General features: G+C 40.7%; 1 protein-coding gene across 1 annotated transcript in view; it reads left to right on the top strand.

The window, feature by feature from the left end:
• Positions 1-22,219, top strand: part of LOC122086518 (protein ENHANCED DISEASE RESISTANCE 2-like) — an 84,179-nt gene that overhangs the window by 49,189 nt on the left and 12,771 nt on the right. The window contains exons 14-17 of the mRNA XM_042655390.1: positions 10,207-10,406; positions 10,617-10,683; positions 11,662-11,837; positions 15,691-15,792. Of these exons, the coding sequence (XP_042511324.1) occupies positions 10,207-10,406; positions 10,617-10,683; positions 11,662-11,837; positions 15,691-15,792 (545 nt within the window). The remainder of the gene's footprint in view (positions 1-10,206; positions 10,407-10,616; positions 10,684-11,661; positions 11,838-15,690; positions 15,793-22,219) is intronic.

The following is a 22,219-nucleotide window of genomic DNA, read 5'->3' as shown; positions in this document are numbered from 1 at the left end:
CTGTGATGTTATGGCACCAACGTTTGGGGCATCCATCTTTTGTTGGTATGAGGAAACAGTTAGCTCATTTATTTACTTCTTTTCCTAGTTCCCATGTCTTTCATTGTGAACCGTGTATTTTTGCTAAACATTGTCGTTCCTGTTATCCTTATCATGGTAATAGATCGACTGTTCCTTTTTATATTGTGCACTCTGATGTTTGGGGCCCTTCTACTACTACTTCTTTACTTGGTTTTCATTACTTTATTTCTTTTGTTGATGATTTTTCCCGTGCTACTTGGACTGTTCTGATTAAGCACAAGAGTGATTTGTATGATGCCTTCAAAATTTTTTATCATATGGTATGTACACAATTTGACACCAAAATTAAAATTGTGCGTTTTGACAAAGGGGGGAGTATATGTATGGTGGTTTTCAAGACTTTTTTACTGACCATGGCATTATCCATCAGCTAGCTTGTGTTGACACACCCCAACAAAATGGTAGCTGAGAGGAAAAATCGCCATTTGTTGGAGGTCAGTAGGAGTCTTCTCTTTGGCATGCATATTCGTAAAACTTTTTAGTCTGATGCCCTTCTTACTACTGCTTTTTTTATCAACCGTATGCCAACACCACTCTTTGGCTCCAAAACCCCCTTGGACATCTTATCTCCTCAGCTTTCTTTGTTCTCTCTTCCACCCAAAGTGTTTGGGTGTATTTGTTATGTCCATGTTAATAAGTCTTCTCGGACTAAACTGGACCCCAAGGCACTTAAATGTATCTTTCTTGGCTACTCCTCCACTACTAAGGGATACAAGTGATATCATCCTTTTTCCAGACGCAGGCTTCTCTCTAAAGATGTCACCTTCCTTGAGTCTGGTCCTTTTTTTGCCTCTCCCCAGCATCCTTTTCAGGGGGAGCTTAATGGAGGTGAAAAGGTTGAAAATGCTACTGATGAGATCCCTTTTCTATCCCCATTACCTATCTCTCTTTTTATGCTTGACATTGGAAAACATAAAGAGGTGGATATTATTGATGTTGGTGATCATTCAAGAGGTGGTTCAGGTTCAGGTAATGATAAGGAGACCATTGTGTACACAAGGAGGAACAAGAAGGCCTGCCGAGAGACCTCTTTGAATCCAACTCCTGAGATCCACCCTCCTTAGTCAGGTAATATCCTTCCTTCCACATCAGAGTTAGATCTTCCTATTGCTATTAGGAAGGGAAAAAGAGTTTGTACTAATCCTATAGCCCAGTTTGTTTCCTATGACTCTCTATCCCCTACAGGTGTTGCATTTACTATTGCTCTCTCATCTACTTCTATTCCCAAGAATGTTTCTGAAGCTATGTCTGACCCAAAGTGGAAGCAAGCTATAACTGAGGAAATGATGGCCTTTGAAAAAAATTGTACCTGGAAGTTGGTTGACCTTCCAAGGGGGAGAACTCCAGTTGGATGCAAGTGGGTCTACACATCAAGTACCGGTCAGATGGTACTATTGAGAGGTATAAAGCTAGGCTGGTGGCAAAAGAATACATCTAAGTGTATGAGATTGACTATCAGGAGACATTTGCTCATATGGCTAAGTATAACACCATAAGGGTCCTTTTATCTCTGGCAGCAAATAAGGATTGGCCATTGTATCAATTAGATGTGAAGAATGCCTTCCTCCTACATAGTGACTTAGAAGAGGAAGTGTATATGCAAACTCTTCTTGGATTCAAGTTCCCTTCAGCTGCAGGAAATGTGTGTCTTCTCAAGAAGGCTTTGTATGGTCTTAAACAATCCTCGAATGCCTGGTTTAAAAGGTTTCGACAGGCCATCCTAAAGAATGACTATTCCCAAAGTCAGGTTAACCCCACTCTGTTCACCATAGTTTTTAAGGCGGTAAGGCGACGGAGGCGTTTGAGGGTCTTTCAGAGCGCTTTAGCGATAAGGCGGGCATAAAGCGTCGCCTTATCGACTAAAGTGTTCCTGTGTAATTTTTTTATAAAACCAATCTATTTGGCTCAAATCCTAGTTGAATCCTATTACTCATATGTTAAATAAATATTAAAGTTTTATATTCATACCAATGTAAGATATTCATTTAAAGAGTTTGGTTGGATTATTAGTTTTTTAAAATTTTACATCTATTTTACATCCAACCAAACAACTATGGTAAATTAATTTCACTTCACTTCTGTTGCAACCAAACGACTTGAAAGGGAAAAAAAAATTGCTTCACTTCCCTTTCACTTCACTTCACTTCCCTTCCCTTCACGTCCCTTCCCATTTCCCTTGCAACCGAACGCAGCCTTAAGCGCCACTTGACATAAAGCGGAGCACTGCCTTACCATCTCTAGACTGCATCAGCGCCAAGGCGCTGGTAAGGCGACGCCTTAGCAGTGCCTTAAAAACTATGCTGTTCACTAAGCATGGTAATGGCACCATCATAGCTTTGATTGTCTATTTTGATGACATTGTGGTAACTGGAGATGACAAAACTGCGATAGTCAATCTAAAGGACTACCTAGCCCATCAGTTTGAGATTAAGGATCTAGGATCCTTAAAGTATTTCTTGGGGATTGAAGTGTCTAGATCCAAGAAGGGCATAAATATAGGCCAAAGAAAGTTTATTCTAGACCTCTTAAAAGAAACATGAATGTTAGACTGCAAGTCTGCAAGTTCTCCTATTGAGCAGAATCATAAGTTGGGGGAAGATGCTGGCCCTTCTTTTGTTGATGCGGGAAAATATCAAAGGCTAGTTGGGAAGCTTATTTATTTGTCATTGACTCGTCTAGACATTACTTATGCAGTGGGGGTGGTGAGGTAGTTTATGCATGCTCCCAAGAGTGGATGCAGTTTACCACATCATCCGGTATTTGAAGTCCTCCCTAGGAAAATGACTACTTTTTGCCAAGCATAACCACATGAGGATAGAAGGCTTCACTGATGCAGATTGGGCTGACTCAGTTTCTGATAGGAGATCTACATCAGGCTATTACACATTTGTCGGTGGAAACCTAGTTACATGGCGGAGCAAGAGGCAATCTGTGGTGGCTCGGTCTAGTGCAGAGGCAGAATTTAGAGCTATGGCTCATAGAGTGTGTGAGCTTCTCTGGTTGAGAAGGCTTGTCCAAGAATTGGGTATTAATACTGAGGCACCTATGAGGCTTTATTGTGACAACAAGGCTGCCATAAGTATAGCCCACAACCCTGTTTAGCATGACAGGACGAAGCCCATAGAGGTGGACAAACATTTCATTAAGGGGAAGATTGACACCGGTTACATATGCACACCTCTTGTGAGGACTGGAAATCAGTTGGTTGATATCTTCACAAAGGGTCTTATTCATCATCAGTTCAGTTCTCTGCTGTCCAAGCTAGGAATGCATGATATTTATTCTCCAGCTTGAGGGGGAGTGTTAGAGATATCAGTTATGTTAGTCTAAGGGCAGTATTGTAATTTATCTCATTATGTTTTATTCTCTTTTTCCTCCTTAGGGAGGTATTGTAATTTCCCTCCTTAGGGAGGTTTGTGTAATACCTTGTAAATATATTAGTAAAGGATATATTGGTGTAGGTAAGATTATCTCACACAATACACTATTCCAACATCCATCGATCCTCTCTCTTCTGCCTCTTCTACTTCTCCATCTTCTTCCTCATCACACATCTCATTGTTCCTCTCCATTCACGTATTTCAACTAAGCTTTCTTCCTAAGACAAAAGAGATGAAAGATTTGTAGATTCAGATTTCTCTTCCTCAACCAGGGAGGAGTTCAGGTGATCAGATTGAATCTGAATTTGGATGGGGGACAACCGATTTCTGCAATCAGCAACAAGCAAGGTTTAAAATCTCGTTTCGTTTCGGTATCTCGGTGGGTTCATGACCACCAAAATACCTAAATTTCGGCGAGATTTTGGTCGAAACAATGTATTTTTTTTTTTTCGTTTGGCTATTTCAATAGTCAAACGGTGGTATTTTGACCTGAAACTTGGGGGATAGCCTATTTTAAGGTTAATAAACATGTTAAGAACATAAAAATGCAAAAATATTAGAACATGATATTATTCTAGAGTTGTACCTTTGTATGGCATCAACCGTTGAACTATTCTAGAAATTGTACCTACTTCATTACTAGAACAAGATGTAATATGATAGTAAAACAAATAAATAATGCATTTAAGCTATGATCAAACATACATCAACATTAATTAGCTAATATTTAGAGTATTAGAGTAGTATACTATGTGACTCCCTAATCCGCAAGTCCCAACTAAAGTCAAACACCGACCATGTAACTTACATAACAGTACAAATGTACAACAGTAATCATAGACTATGTAGTATCTACTATCTACTGGAAAGAATTATGATGGCCTGGCTGGAATCCACGCTCAGTGCGAAAGAAATGACGTGCATTTTCCTCATACTGCACCACAAATGCATGCCACGTAATATTCTGAGAGAATAATCAAACATAGTCCTCCATAGTTGCCAAAAAGACTGAGTCATCTACATACTGAACGTAACATATCCGAGGGTACATATCACCGCCATAGTATGAAGAAGAAGAACCATTGAGTTACTATCAACTAATGGATCCAGCAACGTGTACGGGTTGGTTGGGACCGCTGGGTATGAGAATATAGTGTCCACAAAGCCACTACCATGTGACTGGGTTTGGGAGCCATGGTCAGTACTACTACTAGGAATGGATGAACTAGAAGTATGCCCCATCCCAGTGAATTGACCATTAGGTCCATGATAGTGCGACCAGGTGCTCCCTCCAGTAAATGATGGGACATGCCATTGCCCACTCCCTCTACTCTCGCTGTCCGGATGACTATCCCCTCCACTCAAACTCATTCCACTAATAGAAGTAGATAGACTATCAATGTCCGTACAATCTCGTTGCCCTTCACCGAATCGGCGACGAGGCCCTCTACTGTAACCTGAACTCCTCCCTCCACCTGATGGACGTGCACTATGATGAGAATCTTGTGTGGCATACTCAAACTGACTCTCCCCAGTGAATCGCACCAACGCCGGCTGTGGATCGGCCTACTCATATTGCTCACTCCTTCAAATCTATCACCACCACGTCCCCATCACCATCATCGTCATCGCCATCACCATCACCATCATCACCATGTCTCTATGTCTGAGTCTGGGTGTGGGTACGACCACCCGATGAAATGGACCAATCCTCTTCGTCATCATCATCCCTATCAGGTGCAGGCTTGAATGGTCGAGGGGTCTGTGAGATCTGTGGCCATATAATCATCAACATTAACCGCCATCTCTCGCACTAGATATGGGTCTGGCCTACCTCCCGTCCGATCCATCAACGGCTCGCCTCTATCCCTCACCCAGTCCACTGAGGATCCTCATCATCTGAGTCGATCTGGAAAATATCAGCTAGCTCGATCTGGCCCCTATCATTATCCTGACCCATGCGTATGTGTTGCATCCTCAGTCTCATATTATAATGCACATACACCAAGTCATTCAGACGTTGTGAACCCAATTGATTCCGCCTCTTCGAATGGATGAGTGAAAATGTGCTCCAATTTCTCTCATAACCAGATGCAGAACATGTCTGGGAGAGTACTTTGATGGCAATATTCCTCAATTCCGGAGACGAACCCCCATACAATACCCACCATTCAGTTGCATTATAAGGTACAACAAGTGTATAGGATTATTTATGTTCCAAAACACTTAACACTTGTATAAATACCGGCTAGAAAAAAATTTCACTCCAATGGAGTCGTAGAACAGCCATTGATGACTAACATATATATAGTCGACAACCATCAAAACAATATTTAGCATAAAAAGTAACAATTTATGTTAATGGAGAATGAATTTTTAAACAAAAAAAAAAAATATATAAAAAAAAATATTTATGTACCAAAAAAAAAAATTCGGTTCCTGAGGTTATAGATCAGCCTCTAATGTCTAACATATATAAAATCTACAAGCATCCAACAAGTATTTGTGTACTATTTCAAAAAAAAAAAAAGGTTTCAGAGAAAGAACTTTATCTTCCTAAGGCTTTGAATGTATAGATCTTCTTGTAGGAGTCCAATGGAAGTCAAAGAGTGTGATGATGTGCCTAATTAGAGGATGGAAGGAGTGTTTTCCCTTCAAAATAGCTTCCTTGAACCGAAATAGCCGAGATAGAGTCGAAATCGACGAGATGGAGTATTTATATTTTATAACAAGGGGATTGTACCGTTTCGGCAAGATACCAAAATTTCGACCGAAACTTTGCCTACATCTTATTTCGCATGTGATTCGTTTCGGTAAAAAAAAAAAACACCCAAACGAGAGATGAGATGTTCCCAAAAGAGTTAGTATTCCAAAGCTTTAAAGCTTCTTTGACATTTCTGAGCTTCCTAGAAAAGGTAATAAGGGGAGTTGAGAAAGCTTGGACAGGCTTGAGCTAGGCTTAACAACATTTGTGAAATCTAGATGAGAGGCCCACCTAAAGAATTTAAATGGCTTAGGACCAAAAGATGTATAGGGGTGGATTAAAACGAATATGGGGCTATGGTCTGAAATGGATGGAGGCTGAAAAGTTGCAGAGGAGGGGAAAGTAGATAGCCAAGTTTTGTTTTTGATTATCTAATAAATCACTTAATGAAAGTATATTATCTTCTCAAAACTTCCGAACCAAATATAAACCTTTCTATTCATTTGGCTCTGACGATCAATTTCTTATGGGGCATTCCCCCCCCCCCCCCCATATTTTTTACTGTAATGCGCCTATCTTCTCTTCTCTCTTCATATTAGGTTCCAAGTTTACAAATTCCAAAATCTCCAATGATCTCTGATTCCTGTCAAGCTTGCAAGCAATACGGGAAGACCCCATTCTTTTGTTATTCCACGAGATTTGGTACTAGACCAACGGAGGTCATCTACAGCAATATCCTCGTCCTCAATGCAATCATTGAAGGCCTCGATATTTCCAGAGTTTAAATGGCCCCCTCGTTTTTCATGAGTACCGAACGACATTGAAGTCCCCATAAATACCCCAAGGCCGAGACCCACTTAACCAACGAGGCTACGAAGATCATTCCATAGAATATCTCTATCAATCATTTGATTGGAAGCATAGACGGCTAAGAACAAAAAGGAGAAGCTGCATGCAACATCGGAAATGGCCAAATGAAGGAGTTGGGAGGAGGAAGAGATGAGGGAAACAGAGAAAACTTCCGGGTCGCAAAGAAAGAAAATTCTCCCATTTGGATGATGGGAATGGTTGGTAAAGAAGGACTAGCCAGCGACAATGATGGAGGCAACCCAGGATAAGGAAGGCTCCTTTATGTGAGTTTCCAGCGAAGAACAGAAGGCGGGATGGAGATCTTTGATGAGAAAACTGACAACAGGGTGCTTATTAGGGGAGTTTAGACCCCTAAGGTTCCAGACAAAGGCTTGAGACATCAGGTAGGCAAGGAGGAGGGCAACTCAAGCTCTAAAGGGAGGGAGCTGGGGACAGAAGGAGGCCGAGACTTATTGCGGCGCTGGTAGGAGCGAGGATTAGGGGAGGCAATGGTGGTCAGCTGGTTGGGAGGAAGCTTTATAGAGGGAGCATGAGGTTTTTTGGCGGAGGATTTCTTCGAAGGAGCAGTGGTGGCGGGCAAAGTAGACTGGTTAGCAGGGGTAATGGATCGGGTCAATAGAAGGATGGGTGTGGTATCAGTATTGGGCTGAGGAGGAGACAAAATGGGAGGTCTAGGAAGAGTAATGTTGGTGGAATGGGTTGAAGTGGGGGAGATACTAGGAGGTGGGCCATGGAGGGTCAAGTCCATGGGATGGGCCTGAGAGCAAGGAGTAAGGGTGACTGGGTTGGAGAGAGGGAGATGGGCTTGGCTGTCCAAAGGAGTGGCGGAAGAAGCAAAGGGAGGGCTTACCTCTGGTTCAACCAACAAGCCAACCGAACCGGTAGGGTTGGGGTCTAAAGGCTGAGAGTAGAGCGATGTGGAGGAAACATAAGGGCCTTTCTCCAAGACAGAGGAGAGATTTCCAGAAGGAGCACCTGCAGGGGGCGAGTGGCAGTGAGAAGCAGAGGAGGGGTTTCGTCGTCAAATTTCTCATCGGTAGAGATCTCGTCTTCAGAGGAAGCATCAGAGGTAGAAGATCCAAAAGACGAGTAAAAGGAAGTATCATCGAAAGAAGGAACTTCTTGGGAACCGATAGGGGGTCCGTGGTAGGGATGCGGATAGGGTAAAGTTGTTCCATCTCCACATTCGGCTGTAAGATCGAGAATCTACTTTGCGCAAAGGGCAAAAGTTTAGTAGGATCCGCAGGGTGCAAGTCAGTAGAGGTGGTGGAGATTCGATGCTGTTGTCGACGCCTAGCGAAGCCCCTACCCCTCGCCGGAGGAGGGAGAAAGGAACGATCATTGGTGGCTGATATAACCGATCTGTCTTTGTGGGAGTAGGAGCGATGAAGTTGACCTGAGTATCATCTTCTAGCTCACCAGCGGAGGCCTTTGGAAGACAGGCTACTGAATTGTGGCTGAAGACTTTGCAGTAGAGACATTGAGGAGGCCGCCAATCATAACAAATGGGTTGTTGGAAGCATAGCTCCTCCCCATCTTGAATAGTGATTGATGAAGGAAGAGCTTCCGAGGTAGGAACTTTTATGAAAATCCGAGTGTAGGCAAGTCGGTCTTTCCTGTTGGTCCTAGCATTAGAGCATATCGGAGGTACCAAGCATAGGGCTGACAATGCTTAAGCCCTCGGTGCACCAAAAATGCAAGGGGAGACCCGGCAGAGAAACCCAGAGGGGAATCGTCGAATAATCCACATGGTTCAACATCAGTTGTCGGTGCCAAGGCCAAAGGAAAATTGGCTTGCGACTCACCAGCCACGAACCAACTTCCAAACAACGAGCCTTGTCTATTTCCTAAGAGAATTTGAACATGAAGAAGCCGTGATCAACCAAGAAAGTGTCCACTGTACTTGTAGGTTTCCACTACTTCATGAGAGAGTGCTTAACCAAGTGAAAGGGAGGTCGCTTGTCCAGAAAGTGGCCTATGATGGAGTTGGACCATTTGGAAGCTTCTGCGTCAAGAAGGCCCATAGGGCATTTGGCTAACAGAGACTCCTAGCTTACAAGGAGGGATGAAGTGGAGGGAAAGGCCGTCGATGAGAGGGGAGACGGTAAACTTGTGATGTGTGTTCTAGGCGTCGGCTAAGGGGGAAGGTTGTGGGTGGAGGGGAAGAGCAGGGGGCATGGAGGATGAAGGAGATGAGGGAGGAGGAAAGGATACATAGGTGGGAGGCCCCCCAGCAGGGGGGCAGCCATGGAGGCCGAAGCTCAGGGGAGGGGAAAACAGGGTACAAGAAAAAGGGTTTAAGAAACTCAAGTAGAAGAGGGAAAGGATTTCATGTTGACTCTTGTCCCAAGATGGTTTTTTGGCATCAAGCCAAGGGCAACCTTCAAGGACAATGTTCTTTTCTTCTTCATTTGAGAAGTTAAAAATGAAAATGCCATTATCAAGGAGGAACATACAGAGCATGCCAGAAGTTCGCCATTGCCGAGAGAGAGAAGCTTTCACGATTGGGAAAGGGTGCCTGCTTCCAAGGAAATGCCCTAAGTGGCAAGTTTTCCATTTTGCAATCTCTGAGTCAAGGAGACCCACAGGGCAGAACCCCACTGGAGCATTGTTGCAGAGGGGATGGGGAACAAAGGTGAGGAGGAGGCCGACACGAGAAGGGTGGGAGTTGGAGGAGACAATCGATGTCCAAGTTTTCGGAGGAGAAGGTTTGGGAGAAGAGGAAGGGGGTGGAGGTGGGTCAGGGGAAGAGGGGTCAGTGGAGGTTTGGGGCAGAGGGGGAGGATATCTGGCGGTGGAATCCACCAGAGGAGAAAGGGACATAGGGGGTTAGGGCGGGGTCATAGGAGCAGAGCTATGGTCGTATTGTAGATGTACGCACTTGCGTATCATTATTTCTCCTCCATAATGGGAGGATTTCTTATTTCCTTTATCCATTTCATTGATTGTTTATGCGTTAATATGTACTTTGGAGCAAATCCTGCACTCACATCTGAATTTCCAACAACTATTGTTCATTCATACATATTGGAATTATCTTACAATATCTCTTTCTCTCGAATTTGTTATGCTTTGAAAATGTGTTGGTTACAAACAGTTATGTATATATATATATATATACATATAAATTTAGGTAGAATTTTTATTTCTTTTCTCCATTTGATTGTTTAGGCCTCAAGGAATACTTTGAAGCAAATCCTGCATTCAGATTTGACTCTTCAACTACTGTTGTCCATTCAAAAGTCTCTACTTCTAGTGCAAGTGGTGAATTTGAGGATGAAGAAGTTAGTGATGAATTCTATGATGCAATTGCTGCTGATCCATCATCTGATGATGAGGATAGTGATGACGATATAGAGGATGACAAGATGGTCTGCGTTTACTGCCATTACTGTTATTTTATCATGGACTGAGAATTTTTAATCTGTTAACACTCACAGACAATGGTTTTACTTCTCCTTGACTTTAGAATGCACACACACACACACACACACACACACAGAGACACACAGACGCACATATATGAGCACACAGGCACATAGAGCAGTCAAATTTTGACCTGCTTCTTGACTTTCTTTCAGGATGGGAAAATGAAGCTAAAGAATGTCTCATGGGCCATCGCGAGCTTGGCCTTGAAACGGAGTTCAGGTAATATTGCCTAAACTAGACCTTAATATCATTCTCCTCTTCAGCTGTGAGGAAATCATTTTACTTTTCTGTAATTTCACTCATAAATTAACATAGATAATTTAGATGAAGTACATGCTTATGTGTTTTCCCATGGTTATGTTATTTTTCTCTCTTTTCTGCTTGATTAACAATTCGGTGAGTAAATGTGAACTTAGATATTTTGGCTAGGTGAATAATTATGCTGGTTCCTGTTCCCCCTCCCTCCTCCCTTCCCTTCCCTCCCCTGGCTGCTGGTTTCCCTTAGGCTTTCTTTGGCTGTTGGTGCTTTTAGCTTTTTGTTGCTGTATTGTTTTGCTCCCTTTGGGGTTGGCTTCTCCTTGTTTGCTTAAGCCTTCTCCCCCACTCTTTTCTCCTTGTAATTTCTTCTCTCCTTTGGTAATAAATTTATTTATTCATCCAAAATAATAATAATAATAATAATAATAATAATAATAATAATAATAATTAATATTATGCTGTAGTGTTGAGCTATTTAATCAGACAACCAATTCAAATTTTTGGTAATTGGATCCTAAAATTTGTGGATGGTACTCTATCCTTTTTCATCTCATAGCTTGCTTTCCCTCTCTGGTGCTGTTATCATTCCTTTGTCATATCAACAAATTTAGTGACAAATCTCCTCCTAATAAAAACAAAAAAGAAGAAAATATTTTTATTGATGGGTCCGAAAAATATGTATCACTATGCCAGTAATCCTCTGCATCAGATGCTGCAGCTGATGATTTCTATTGCATATTTCAAAACCTTTGGTGCTGAGTAGTATATTAAAAATAGTAACAAATTTTGTCTAAATAAAAATACCAAAGGAAATAGTATTTACAGTTTATTGTTGATGAAGGTATCATTTTTAGTTTCTTCTAATTATACTTGTGGACCTTAAATGATGATTAGTTCACGTAAAACCTTAAGAATTAACTTCAATTTGTTCTGGTGCAGTTACAGTCACAAATAAGGAATTGGATGGCCACATTCCTCCTATCAGTATTGATGCAAGTCAGTATCATGGTTCCATGTCCCAAGGAAAAGATGCTAGTGACACAAATTGTTGGTCTTGTCCGGGAGGACAAGGATTTATGATAAGAGGAAAGACATACTTAAAGGATAATTGTAAGGTTGTTCCATCTTTCCTTCCTTTAATTGCTCTGTTCAATTTGAGCAATTATGAGGTATAGTAGCTTCTTCTGTATTATTAGTACACATCATATTTTCTTCTTCTTCTTTTGTATCCTTTTGTTTGGTCAATGATAAAGAAAGAGATACTAGTGATACCAAAAGGAAACAAACACAGAACATAGAACAAGACTTAAGAAGGAATGAGATGAGAGGACATCCTATATCAAGAAAAAACTCACTGTCACCAATAAATCCATCCCCCTCCAATCATAAGAAAACCTTCAACCCTACCTCCCTCCTGCCCCCCGCCTCCGCTAAAAAAAGAAAAAAAAAAATCTTTGGTGCTTATTTCAGGCAAGGCTGTCAAGGTGTCGAGACGGCTCAGCCTGGACTGGCGCCTAGGCGTCACCTTGTTTCTGTCACCTTGATTTGACTTGCCTTGGGTCGCCTTATGCCTTGAAAACTATGATTTCAGGTTTCATCAAAAAGTTCACACATTTGTCAGTTGTCACTGCCTGGGAAAAATATGAAATATCTGTTTCGAACTTCTGTAGCAAGCAAAGTTGCTTCTTCAACCCCCTGTATTGATAAGGCTCCTCATGGACCTCATCTACGCCTCCACTAACCTTTGCTTTCTACATGAACATGTAATGCCTTTTTTTTCCTGTTTTCTTGATGTTCACATGTCTTTGCCTATTCTCTTCTCTCATAATTAATATTTTATTCATCCAAAAAAAACTCAATAGCTCCTTTGTACTTTAACCAATAGGTGGATTTGGAAATTCTCTTTTTACCTCTACATTCTTAATTCTTATGCAACCAAGGTCAGACTCTGGAGGGTTTATGTCGTTTTAGATGTGAAGTGATAGATATGGTCTACTTTATTTTGAAAAGGCAATAGATATTCCCATGGTTAGAAGGGGTCTCCAAGTAGATAGTCCCATTGATGGTAACAAAGGGGGAAGACTGCTTTAACCACACCTTCAACTGCTAGAGGTGTGATAGATAGTGGCAACTTCCATGAGATGGTTCCTAGAACTTCTCCCATCTGGTTCGTTGGCTGGATGGGTTTAGATTGTAATCCTCTATTGGGATGATAGGTTTGACAGATCTGTCTCCTCTGATTTATGAGATGATTCAGCCAGGCAGTGATGCATATATCAAAAGCCTAAGCGCTGGATAGTTCATACTCTTACAAATATAATAAGAGTGGCCCTTACACATACAAGAACACTTGGGGAATGGGTTTCTTATAAAGATGCCCTGAGAAGAAAATAGCTTGCTCCATCTCTCAACAACCTAACTTGGGCAACAGGCTGGCCCAAGGGAGGTGAACAGATCAGTCACAGGAGAGGACCCAGCTTTAGGCCCAATTGAGATGTCCAACGGTGTTGGAATAGAATGCCTTCCCATGATAGATGAGTAATAGACTTAGTTTTAAGTCCTCGAAAAACGGGGAATTTCCATAAGTATCGAAGAAGATGTTCAACTCTGTATTTAGTGAAGTTATCTTATCTACCCTCCCTCTCTACCCATTAGAAATGTAGGCTAGAGGTCTCACATAATAAGGCATGGGGTGATGGTGCTCAGTAGGTGCAATTGATTAGGCAAGCTTGCAGAGTCCATGCCCCACTAAACCGAGGTGACCCTTAATAACTTGTGAAAGGAATAAGTTTAGTGGTGACCATGGTTATTTGAGGACTTTGCCATTAGAATAGAGGCATGAAACTAATTTTTCATACTACGAAATTATGGGAGAAGGTTATTGAAGCCCACCTAAGAAGAGAAACTACTATCTCGGAGAATTTGGTTTTATGCTAGGTAGCTCCACGATAGGAGTTATTTACTTATTCAGGAGGTTCATGGAAAGGTATAGAGTTTGCATAAAGGATCACCATATGGTCTTTATTGACCTAGAAAAAGCCTATGATAGAGTCCCTAGAGGTTAATCTGACATGTACTAGAGAAGAGAAAGGTCTCAATTAAGTATGTGAAAAAAATTAAAGATATGTATAAGGGCGCGGTTACTAGTGTGAGAACTATGGGAGGTCAAGGTATTGAATTCCTAATTACAATTAGGTTACATCAAGGATTAGCATTAAACCCTTGTTTGCGCTTATCATGGATGAGTTTACCAGGAACATTCAAGATGAGATTCTGTGGCATTTGCCTTTTGTTGATGATATTGTTTTGGTGGATGGGACAAAACCAGGATTTACAATTGGTTAGGGTTATGGAGATCAACCTTGGAACCAAGAGGTTTTAAAATAAGTAGAACGAAGATGGAGTTATGGTGTGTAGCTTTAGTTACACTAAGACGGATTACAAAATAATGGAAATTGAGGAGAGAGATACCGCAAGCTGATTATTTTAGATATCTAGGTTAACCATAAATAAAGAAGGTGATATAGATGATGATGTTTCATGTAGTCGACTACATATAGTTGGGATAAGGCTGAGTTGTTGTATGTAGAGGATGATGTTTCATAAAGAATTAAATTGGGATGGATGTAATAGAGAGGTGCGTCCATAGTTTTGTGTGATCCACATATTCTTTTAAAGCTTAAAGGAAAATTCTATAGGATATTTGTACACTCATACGGCCGACTATGATGTATGGGCAGTTAAGAAGCGTCACATAGATAAACTAAGTGTAGTAGAGATGATAATGTTGAGATGGATGTGCAGAAAACATAGGAAGGATAAAGTAAGGAATGCCCATATTAGAGCTGATTTGGGAATTGCCATGACACAAGATAAGCTCTGAGGAAGTCGTTTGAGCTGGCATGACCATGTTCAATAGAGGCCTTGGGATGTACCAGTACGGAGGAGTGATCTGATTCATATTAGGGGTAGGCCTAATATAACCATAGGAGAAGCAATGAGGAAAGACATTAATAGGTTCATACTATGGGTTCAACCCCCTGAGGAGAAATAGGATACATTCTTTCGCTCATATCTATTATAATGAGGTACCATAATATGTGTCAGGTATGTTCTTTGTCCTTGGTTCATTTCGATGCAACTTATACTAAAGATGCTTCCTTCTCAGGTATAGCGGTGGCAATACTCAAACATGCAACATACCCACCAACCAACATGAGCACAACCCATTAAATCTGTTTTTCGGTGTGTTATTGCTTCTGTGTATATTTCAGATATACATGAAATGGAGACAAAGAAAACAGATCATTTTCATGTTGAAACTAGCCATTTCCGAAATTGACCCATACAGCCCATTTATTACTTCTTGTTTTTTAATAAGAATTCCGTCCTCTTATCATTTCCCGTTCTATTGTTTATTGTTTCAGTTAGTTTCATGTTGTTTCAAGTCCTATCAAGCTAACCTGAACACAACCATTATTAGACATGCTATGCTCGTGTTGGTGGTCTTTCTATTGCATTGGGTTATTGAGCTTTTTAATAAGCAGCTTTAGTTGAAGAAAGTTGTATTGTGCTTTTATTGTGTCCTGAGTCTTGACACAAAATGACGCATTTCCACCCTTCTTAGATCAATGGAATTATGCTGGATGGAGTTATTTTTAGGGCTGTATGCTATAAATTCATCTCACTGCAATTTCACATTGCCACTTTTCTTAGATCCATTGAAATATGCTGGATAGAGTATTTTTTAGGGCTGTATGCTATAAACTCATCTCATTGCAGGTTTTTTTTTTATTTTTTTTATTTTTTTTATTTTTGAGTATATATCATCCTCATTTCCAATCTTAAGTTTTTCTTATGTCTATGACCACACTGAAAGAAAATCTTTTCTTTGGTTCATATTGAAAATTTTAAATTGGATTTCTTGGTCAATCAGCTGTGTAAATCTATCACTTTGTTTCCCCTTAGATAACGGGAGGAGATCCTCTTTTGAAGCTCTTAGCAGTCGACTGGTTCAAGGCTGACAGCTGCATTGACAATGTTGCATTGCATCCCAAATGCCTTGTTCAGGTAAAGAATCTATTCCTTGCATTTTCTCTGTACTTGCTCGCAATTACCAACTTGTGTATGTATGTTAAAGGATGAGATCAGTAGTTGAAAAGGACTAAATATGAGGCAAAATATGTTTCCTTTGGTGTCAAGTGTCCAGAATTTTGCTACTTGGTTCAAAAAGTCATTAAATTGAAGTAGCATGTCCGGGCATTGAAACATGAGAACAGCTATATAAGGCCTATTCAATTGTTTTTTGAAACAAAAGGGGAAAAAAATAGAGCCACGTAAGTTTGTGGAGATTTTCTGTTTGGTCGAGTTTCCATCCTAATTCTTTTAAGGCCTTCTAGGTGCAAGGGTTCGAGACATGTTGCTGTGGTTCCAATGGAAACTTTTTGCTTCTAGCGTTTATCTATAGACATTCACGTTCACCCCCTCCCCTTTTTTGTTAAACCATACTGTATTGACTGACCTGCAAAGCCATTACTGTTGACATCAAACCTAGTTGTAACAATATTAAATCTAATAAACCAGCGGTATCACAAAGGAAGAAGGAGAAGAGAGAGATGGAAGAAGAAGAATTCTGCAGCAGTGAGAAAGCAGAATTAGTGAGATATAGAGTTCACCCCTTGACCATATATAAATATTAGAAAGATTACTAGCTGCAGGCAAGCTAGGCAACTGAACTAGACACAAAATAGGAAACATAAAAGTACCTAAAGACTGACTAAGAGAAAACCACAAGAGTAAGCTATCAGCAAGGTTCACGGCATCGGGTTTCGACCAGGTTTCGACCTCTGGGGAGACCGAAATTTCATGGGAAACATGGGAAATTTTGAGGATACCGGGGAATTTTTCCCGGTATGGTGGAAACTTAGGTTTTGACCCCCAAACAGTGTTTTTTTTGTCTGATTTTTTGTGTACAACCTATTTTAAACATTTCTAACACGTTCACATCATTAGTTTCATAAAAAAAAAACACACACACAGAGTCTTACTTGTGCGGTGAACCAAAGGTTCGATAATCATTACGCTGACTTGTTGGCTTAAATTCTGAAACTTTACTACATAATAACTATATATAGTCTACAATCTACATCAAAACATAAGACATAATCCAAATGATCCAAAATAGATAAAAATATTACGTCATCAACAGTTATTAATCAACACTGAACAATAGTGACTCAATTACTCAACACTCGAAAGTAGTGACTCAATTCCAAGTAGAGTGTCTATGCGGTTCCATCCAAGTAGTGACTTACTACCCTCAAGGCATGCATGTTGTCTTTTCTAACATTATTTAGTAAGCTATATATACCATATATCATAAAAAATCAACATTAAGCCACATTAAGTCATTAAAATCAACATTTAGCCACATCAAATCATAAAAAATCAACATTAAGTCACATTAAATTATAAAGAATCAACATTTAGAGAAATGCTCTTGTTCTATAGTAAGTTTGACTGGTCAAATGATTTTTATTTTTACATGAGACCTTTTGTATTAGGCATAACATAAAATCAGCTTTCCAACAAGTCTAAGATTACTTAAATCTGAGTTGTAATGACAGTTATGCTCCGGTCAAACTTATTTTAAAGTGCGCAAATGCTGTTAAAATATCCTGAATTAAAATAATTTTAGGGATATCAAAACAAAAGATTATTTTACCGGACTTTTGGTTTTTGGCAATGTTTTAACATTATAAGATTTATAAAATTTTTATAATTGAGAAAAACCCTAGCATTTAAAAGTTGAAAATTGCCCCTATAACCAAAATCCAGTTTTTGTTCTTGGACTGGGGGGTTGACTTTTTATCCTTTAGGAATTTGATTTTTAAACTATTTTTATTGGATTCAAATAGGGGGTATTTCCTTATTTATGCCAAATATCATAAAATGAAAATCTTCACTAAACTTGGGAGAAAAAATGCACAAGAGAAGGTTGAAATTTCCCATGTTTCGGTCGAAACTTATCGAAACATGGGAATTTTGGTCGAAACCTGTCGAAATCAGATCAAAACAGGAGATTTTTTAAAATCCCCTATGGTTTCGTTTTGACCTGTGTCGATACCTGTGAAATATGTGAAATTTCACATGTTTCGCTCGAGTTTAGGAACCATGGCTATCAGTTATGAGTGTATGTGACACGTGTACATATCCATAGACTTTAACAAGCCCCCTCAAGCTAAAGTATATAGATCACACATGCCCAACTTGAAACAATTCTTCTGGAAGGCAGGCCCAAACAAAGGCTTGGTAAACATATCACCGAGCTTATCAGTAGAGAAAACAATGGTGTAACAATCAACTTCTTCATGACAGCACCCCACACAAAATGAAAATCGACTTCGATGTGCTTTATCCTCTTATTAACACAGGGTTGATAGCAGCTTGGTTATCATAATACATCTTCATAGGATGGGGAACAGGAAACTCCATCTCTTCAAGGAGAGAAAGTACCACATTAACTCAACAACGGTATGAGCCATAGCTCTATATTCAGCTTTAGCACTAGACCAAGCCACAGTGGTCTGCATCTTGCTATAACATGTGATTAGATTACCATCGATAAACATGTATAATCTCGTCATAGATTTCCTATCACCATCAACACCAGCCTAATCAACATAAGAATACCTTACCAAATCAACATTCTGATGAGGCTGATAAATGAGCCCTTTTCCTGGAGCTCCCTTCGGATACCTTAAGATCCAACAAGCTGCCTCTTAGTAGATCTTTTCTTATGACTGCTTAAACTTACTGATAATCCCAATTGCAAATGACATGTCAGGCTGTGTATCAGTCAAATAAGTAATTTCCCCACCAGTCTTCTATATCGGTGCTTATCATCAAAATCTTCACAGTTAGTAGTGCCAAGATTTTTATGAGGATCTACAGCAATGTCAACTAGTTTAGAGGAAAGCATACCAGTTTTATATTATAGGTCTTTCATATGAAATTGATGATGTGGATAAGCCTTCTCTTCTGTAATTTTGGATGCATCATCTCCATAAATTATAATGTTATCAAAAAAAACAACCAATACAACCACTTTAGATGTTTGGCATTGTACAAACGCAGAATAATTGTGATGTGTTTTTTTTTTTTTTGGATGAATAAATAATTCATTACCAAGGAGAAGAGAAGAATATACAAGGGGGGAAAGAGGGGGAGGGAAGGCTTAAGCCAACAAGGAGAAGCCAACCTAAGGGGAGCTAAATAAGGGAAAATAAAAAAAAACATCGGTATAGAGCCCGCACATCGGTACAGAGCCCGCTATTCCCCATTATGAGTTTTTTCTTCCCCATGATTTTCCGGACTTGAATGCACCTCCAAAACTTCATAACTTGGATTTTGTTCGTGTCGTAGACAAGGAGCACTTCACCCCGCTCATAAACTTTTACTATTACCCTCTACAAAACTCATGGATGAGTTTTTCTCAACACCAGGGGAGTTGATGACTTGATGTAGATACACACCCATAGACCGATCCATAACTATATGGGTTTCCGGACAAAGATGAAGCAAATCTATATTGGTTTTGGATCTAGTAAGATTTTAGGAATTTACTTTATTTAGGAAGATTGTCTTTGATTTTATTTTATTCACTTTATTTTAGCAAGTTATGTTCACGTAGGATTTAGAGGGTTTGGAGTGTCAGTTTGCTTTATTAGGGTAGTTTTTGCTATTTCAGTTGAGTTTTTATTTGTCTTTTATTTTTCCATTAAATTAGTTGTAAAGGAATAGACAAATAAGATTGAAGAATGAAGTTGAGTTAAATATTGTGGTGTGTGCCTGCGGGTTGTGCGTGTGTGATTCTCTTCTCCCCCTTCTTCTTGTGCGAATCATCTCTCCCTGCAACTCTGAGTTCCATCTCAGTTATTCTCTCCCTTCCCCTATTGGCCCTCCATCAATAGATCAATGGCACAAGGTGTTAGTGAGCTCATTTGGTTAAAAAAGTTTTTCAATGATCTGAAGTTGACTCCTAAGGGACCTATGAGGCTCTACTACGAAAACAAGGCCGTAATTTGAAATTGATCAGAATTTCATCAGAGAAAAGATTGAAGATGGACTGATCTGCACTCCGTTTGTTACCACAGAGAACAAGCTGGCAGATGTTATTACCAAGGGTCTATCTGCTAAATGCTTTCATCCCATAATTTCCAAGTTGGGCATGTGCGATATCTATGCACCAACTTGAGGGGGAGTGTTGAGATATGGTTCGGTTCAATTTATTTCTTGGTTTATTTCTTTATTCTTGTAATGTGTCTAGATAAGTTAGCCTTAGCTGGCATGCCTTATTTATAATGCCTCTTGATTTTAAATAAATCGGTGGCCTATGTCACTTTGACAAGCCAGTAGTGTAGCAAGACTAACAAGTGGTCGAGTGAATTTATGATCGAGCTTTTATTAGAAGCAATAACTATAGCATATTTGTGGATTCTTCTTCCACTCACCTCCACGGGCAAATGTAGTCTACTACACTGTTTCTTGGCTCATGTAGTTACCATACAATAGTCATTCGGAAGGGCTTCGTATAGTTCTATTTTGGTGTCTTCTTTCTATCCTTCTTTTTATCTCTTCTCTATCAATTCAGGTCAGAGATTTCTTGAACTTTCATATCCTATGATTTTAATATTCGGTTGGGGAGTAAAGATCAATGATTCTTTTCTTCTGGATTAGTAGCAACTAAAAGTAAAAAACTCACGACATCCCTTGTGACCACCCAGTGCCTATGCCGTGACCAACCAACCAATGCCCCTTTCCCCGGCCGCCGGCACCTTCCCCTGACTGAAACCTCCTTCCCCTTCCTGATTGCCACTTACCTTGCCCCTACCCAACTCCCTCCCCCCTTCCTCAATAGCCTTCTCCTTCTGCACTCGGTTCCTAGAGTACAGTTGTTTCCTCCCCCCTAATCGCCTCCTCCTCCATTCCTCCCATAACAGGTCATACCCTCTACTTCCACCCTTCGACTATCCATAACTCCTCCCCAATTGGCCTTTGTCCGCCTGGCCTTCTAGACTCAGAGATCCTAAAATAGAAGAACTGTGTTGTTGGCTCCTTTCTGGGCAGTAGGCCACCATTCTCCATTGTTAAATCCTCCCTTATGAATCAATGGAAACCTGCTTGCTCTTGTCCACGTATATGCTCGACAACAGGACCTTCATCTTCAACTTTGATGCAGAATCCGATAAAGCTACTGCTATCAATGGAGGACCTTAGTATGTTGGGAAGAAGCCCATTTTTTTTAGGCAATGGGATGTGCACACTTTGTTCAACAGAATTGAGCTCCCCTCTATCACTCTGTGGGTTGTCTTCCCCAATCTCCCCCTCCATTTCTGGTGCGTAAAGGGTGTCAGCCTTGTTGGCTCCCTCATCGGCAAGCCCTTATATTCCGATAAATGAACTAAATCCATGGACAAACTCGTTTGCGAGAATATGTATCGAAGTGCAAGCTGATCATGTCCGCCCATCATCGGTTACAATCATGGATGGTGAAGGCCATTCCTTTATCCAAGAAGTCAAGTACAATTGGTTGCCCCCAGCTTGTTCGTTCTTCAAATTTTTTGGCACAAGACATCGTTGTGTGAGAAATCCCAAACTTCAGCAAGCCCCCCATTAGTGCTCAAGCTCCCAATGCCAATGAAGCTCCCTTTGGTGATCTCTCTCAGACTACCATTTTCAAGGAACAAATCACCAAAATAAATAGAAAAAAAGACATCGACAATCCCAGATGATGGAATCAACTTATGCTCCACAACCGGCAAAGGACTCAAACCCTAAGACCCCCGGTCCTCCATCAACACCATTAACCGCTGGTCAAAATCCATTCTTGATCCTTGAGATGTTAGTCCCTGATGATGAAACTGGTTGTTCTCTTACCTGCTTGCACACCACTGCTTCTACCCAGGTTCTTCCTCAAGTGGACTATCGCCCTCTGGATTGCTAGGTCGGGTAATCGCCACCCTTGAACTTTCGATTACCATCCCCAAATCCACACTTCTTCCTCTGCTTCCTCTCCCTGTCGCCACAACCCTTCTGTGATAACTCAGACTTCGATCCCTAACCCTATTTCCCCAACTCTCAACCACTCTTATCCCACCCAGCTGAACCAGACCAGCTTTGAACCACCTTTTATACCTTTGAACTAGTTCCTTCCGATCCAACTATTAAACAAATTTTCCAAATATTCTTCGGATCACCATCTTTACCCGGGTAACCTTTATAACCCGACTCACCCTTTTACCCAACCAATCCTACCCAACCCTCAACCCGACCCGACCAACCCCACCATTGCTCACCCGTGGCTCTCATCTTCTCTGCCCGACGCTGGTTCTCCCTGCTCAGCTTCTGTTGGTCACTCCCATCGCCCAATGTCGCCTTGCTCTATCGACGGCTCCCCTTACAGCACTCCCCTGTCGCCGTCTGCTGCCTTTGCTGT

Source organism: Macadamia integrifolia, chromosome 8 (genome assembly GCF_013358625.1).
Source record: "Macadamia integrifolia cultivar HAES 741 chromosome 8, SCU_Mint_v3, whole genome shotgun sequence".
NCBI lineage: Eukaryota > Viridiplantae > Streptophyta > Magnoliopsida > Proteales > Proteaceae > Macadamia > Macadamia integrifolia.
This window is presented reverse-complemented; position numbering and strand designations above follow the sequence as displayed.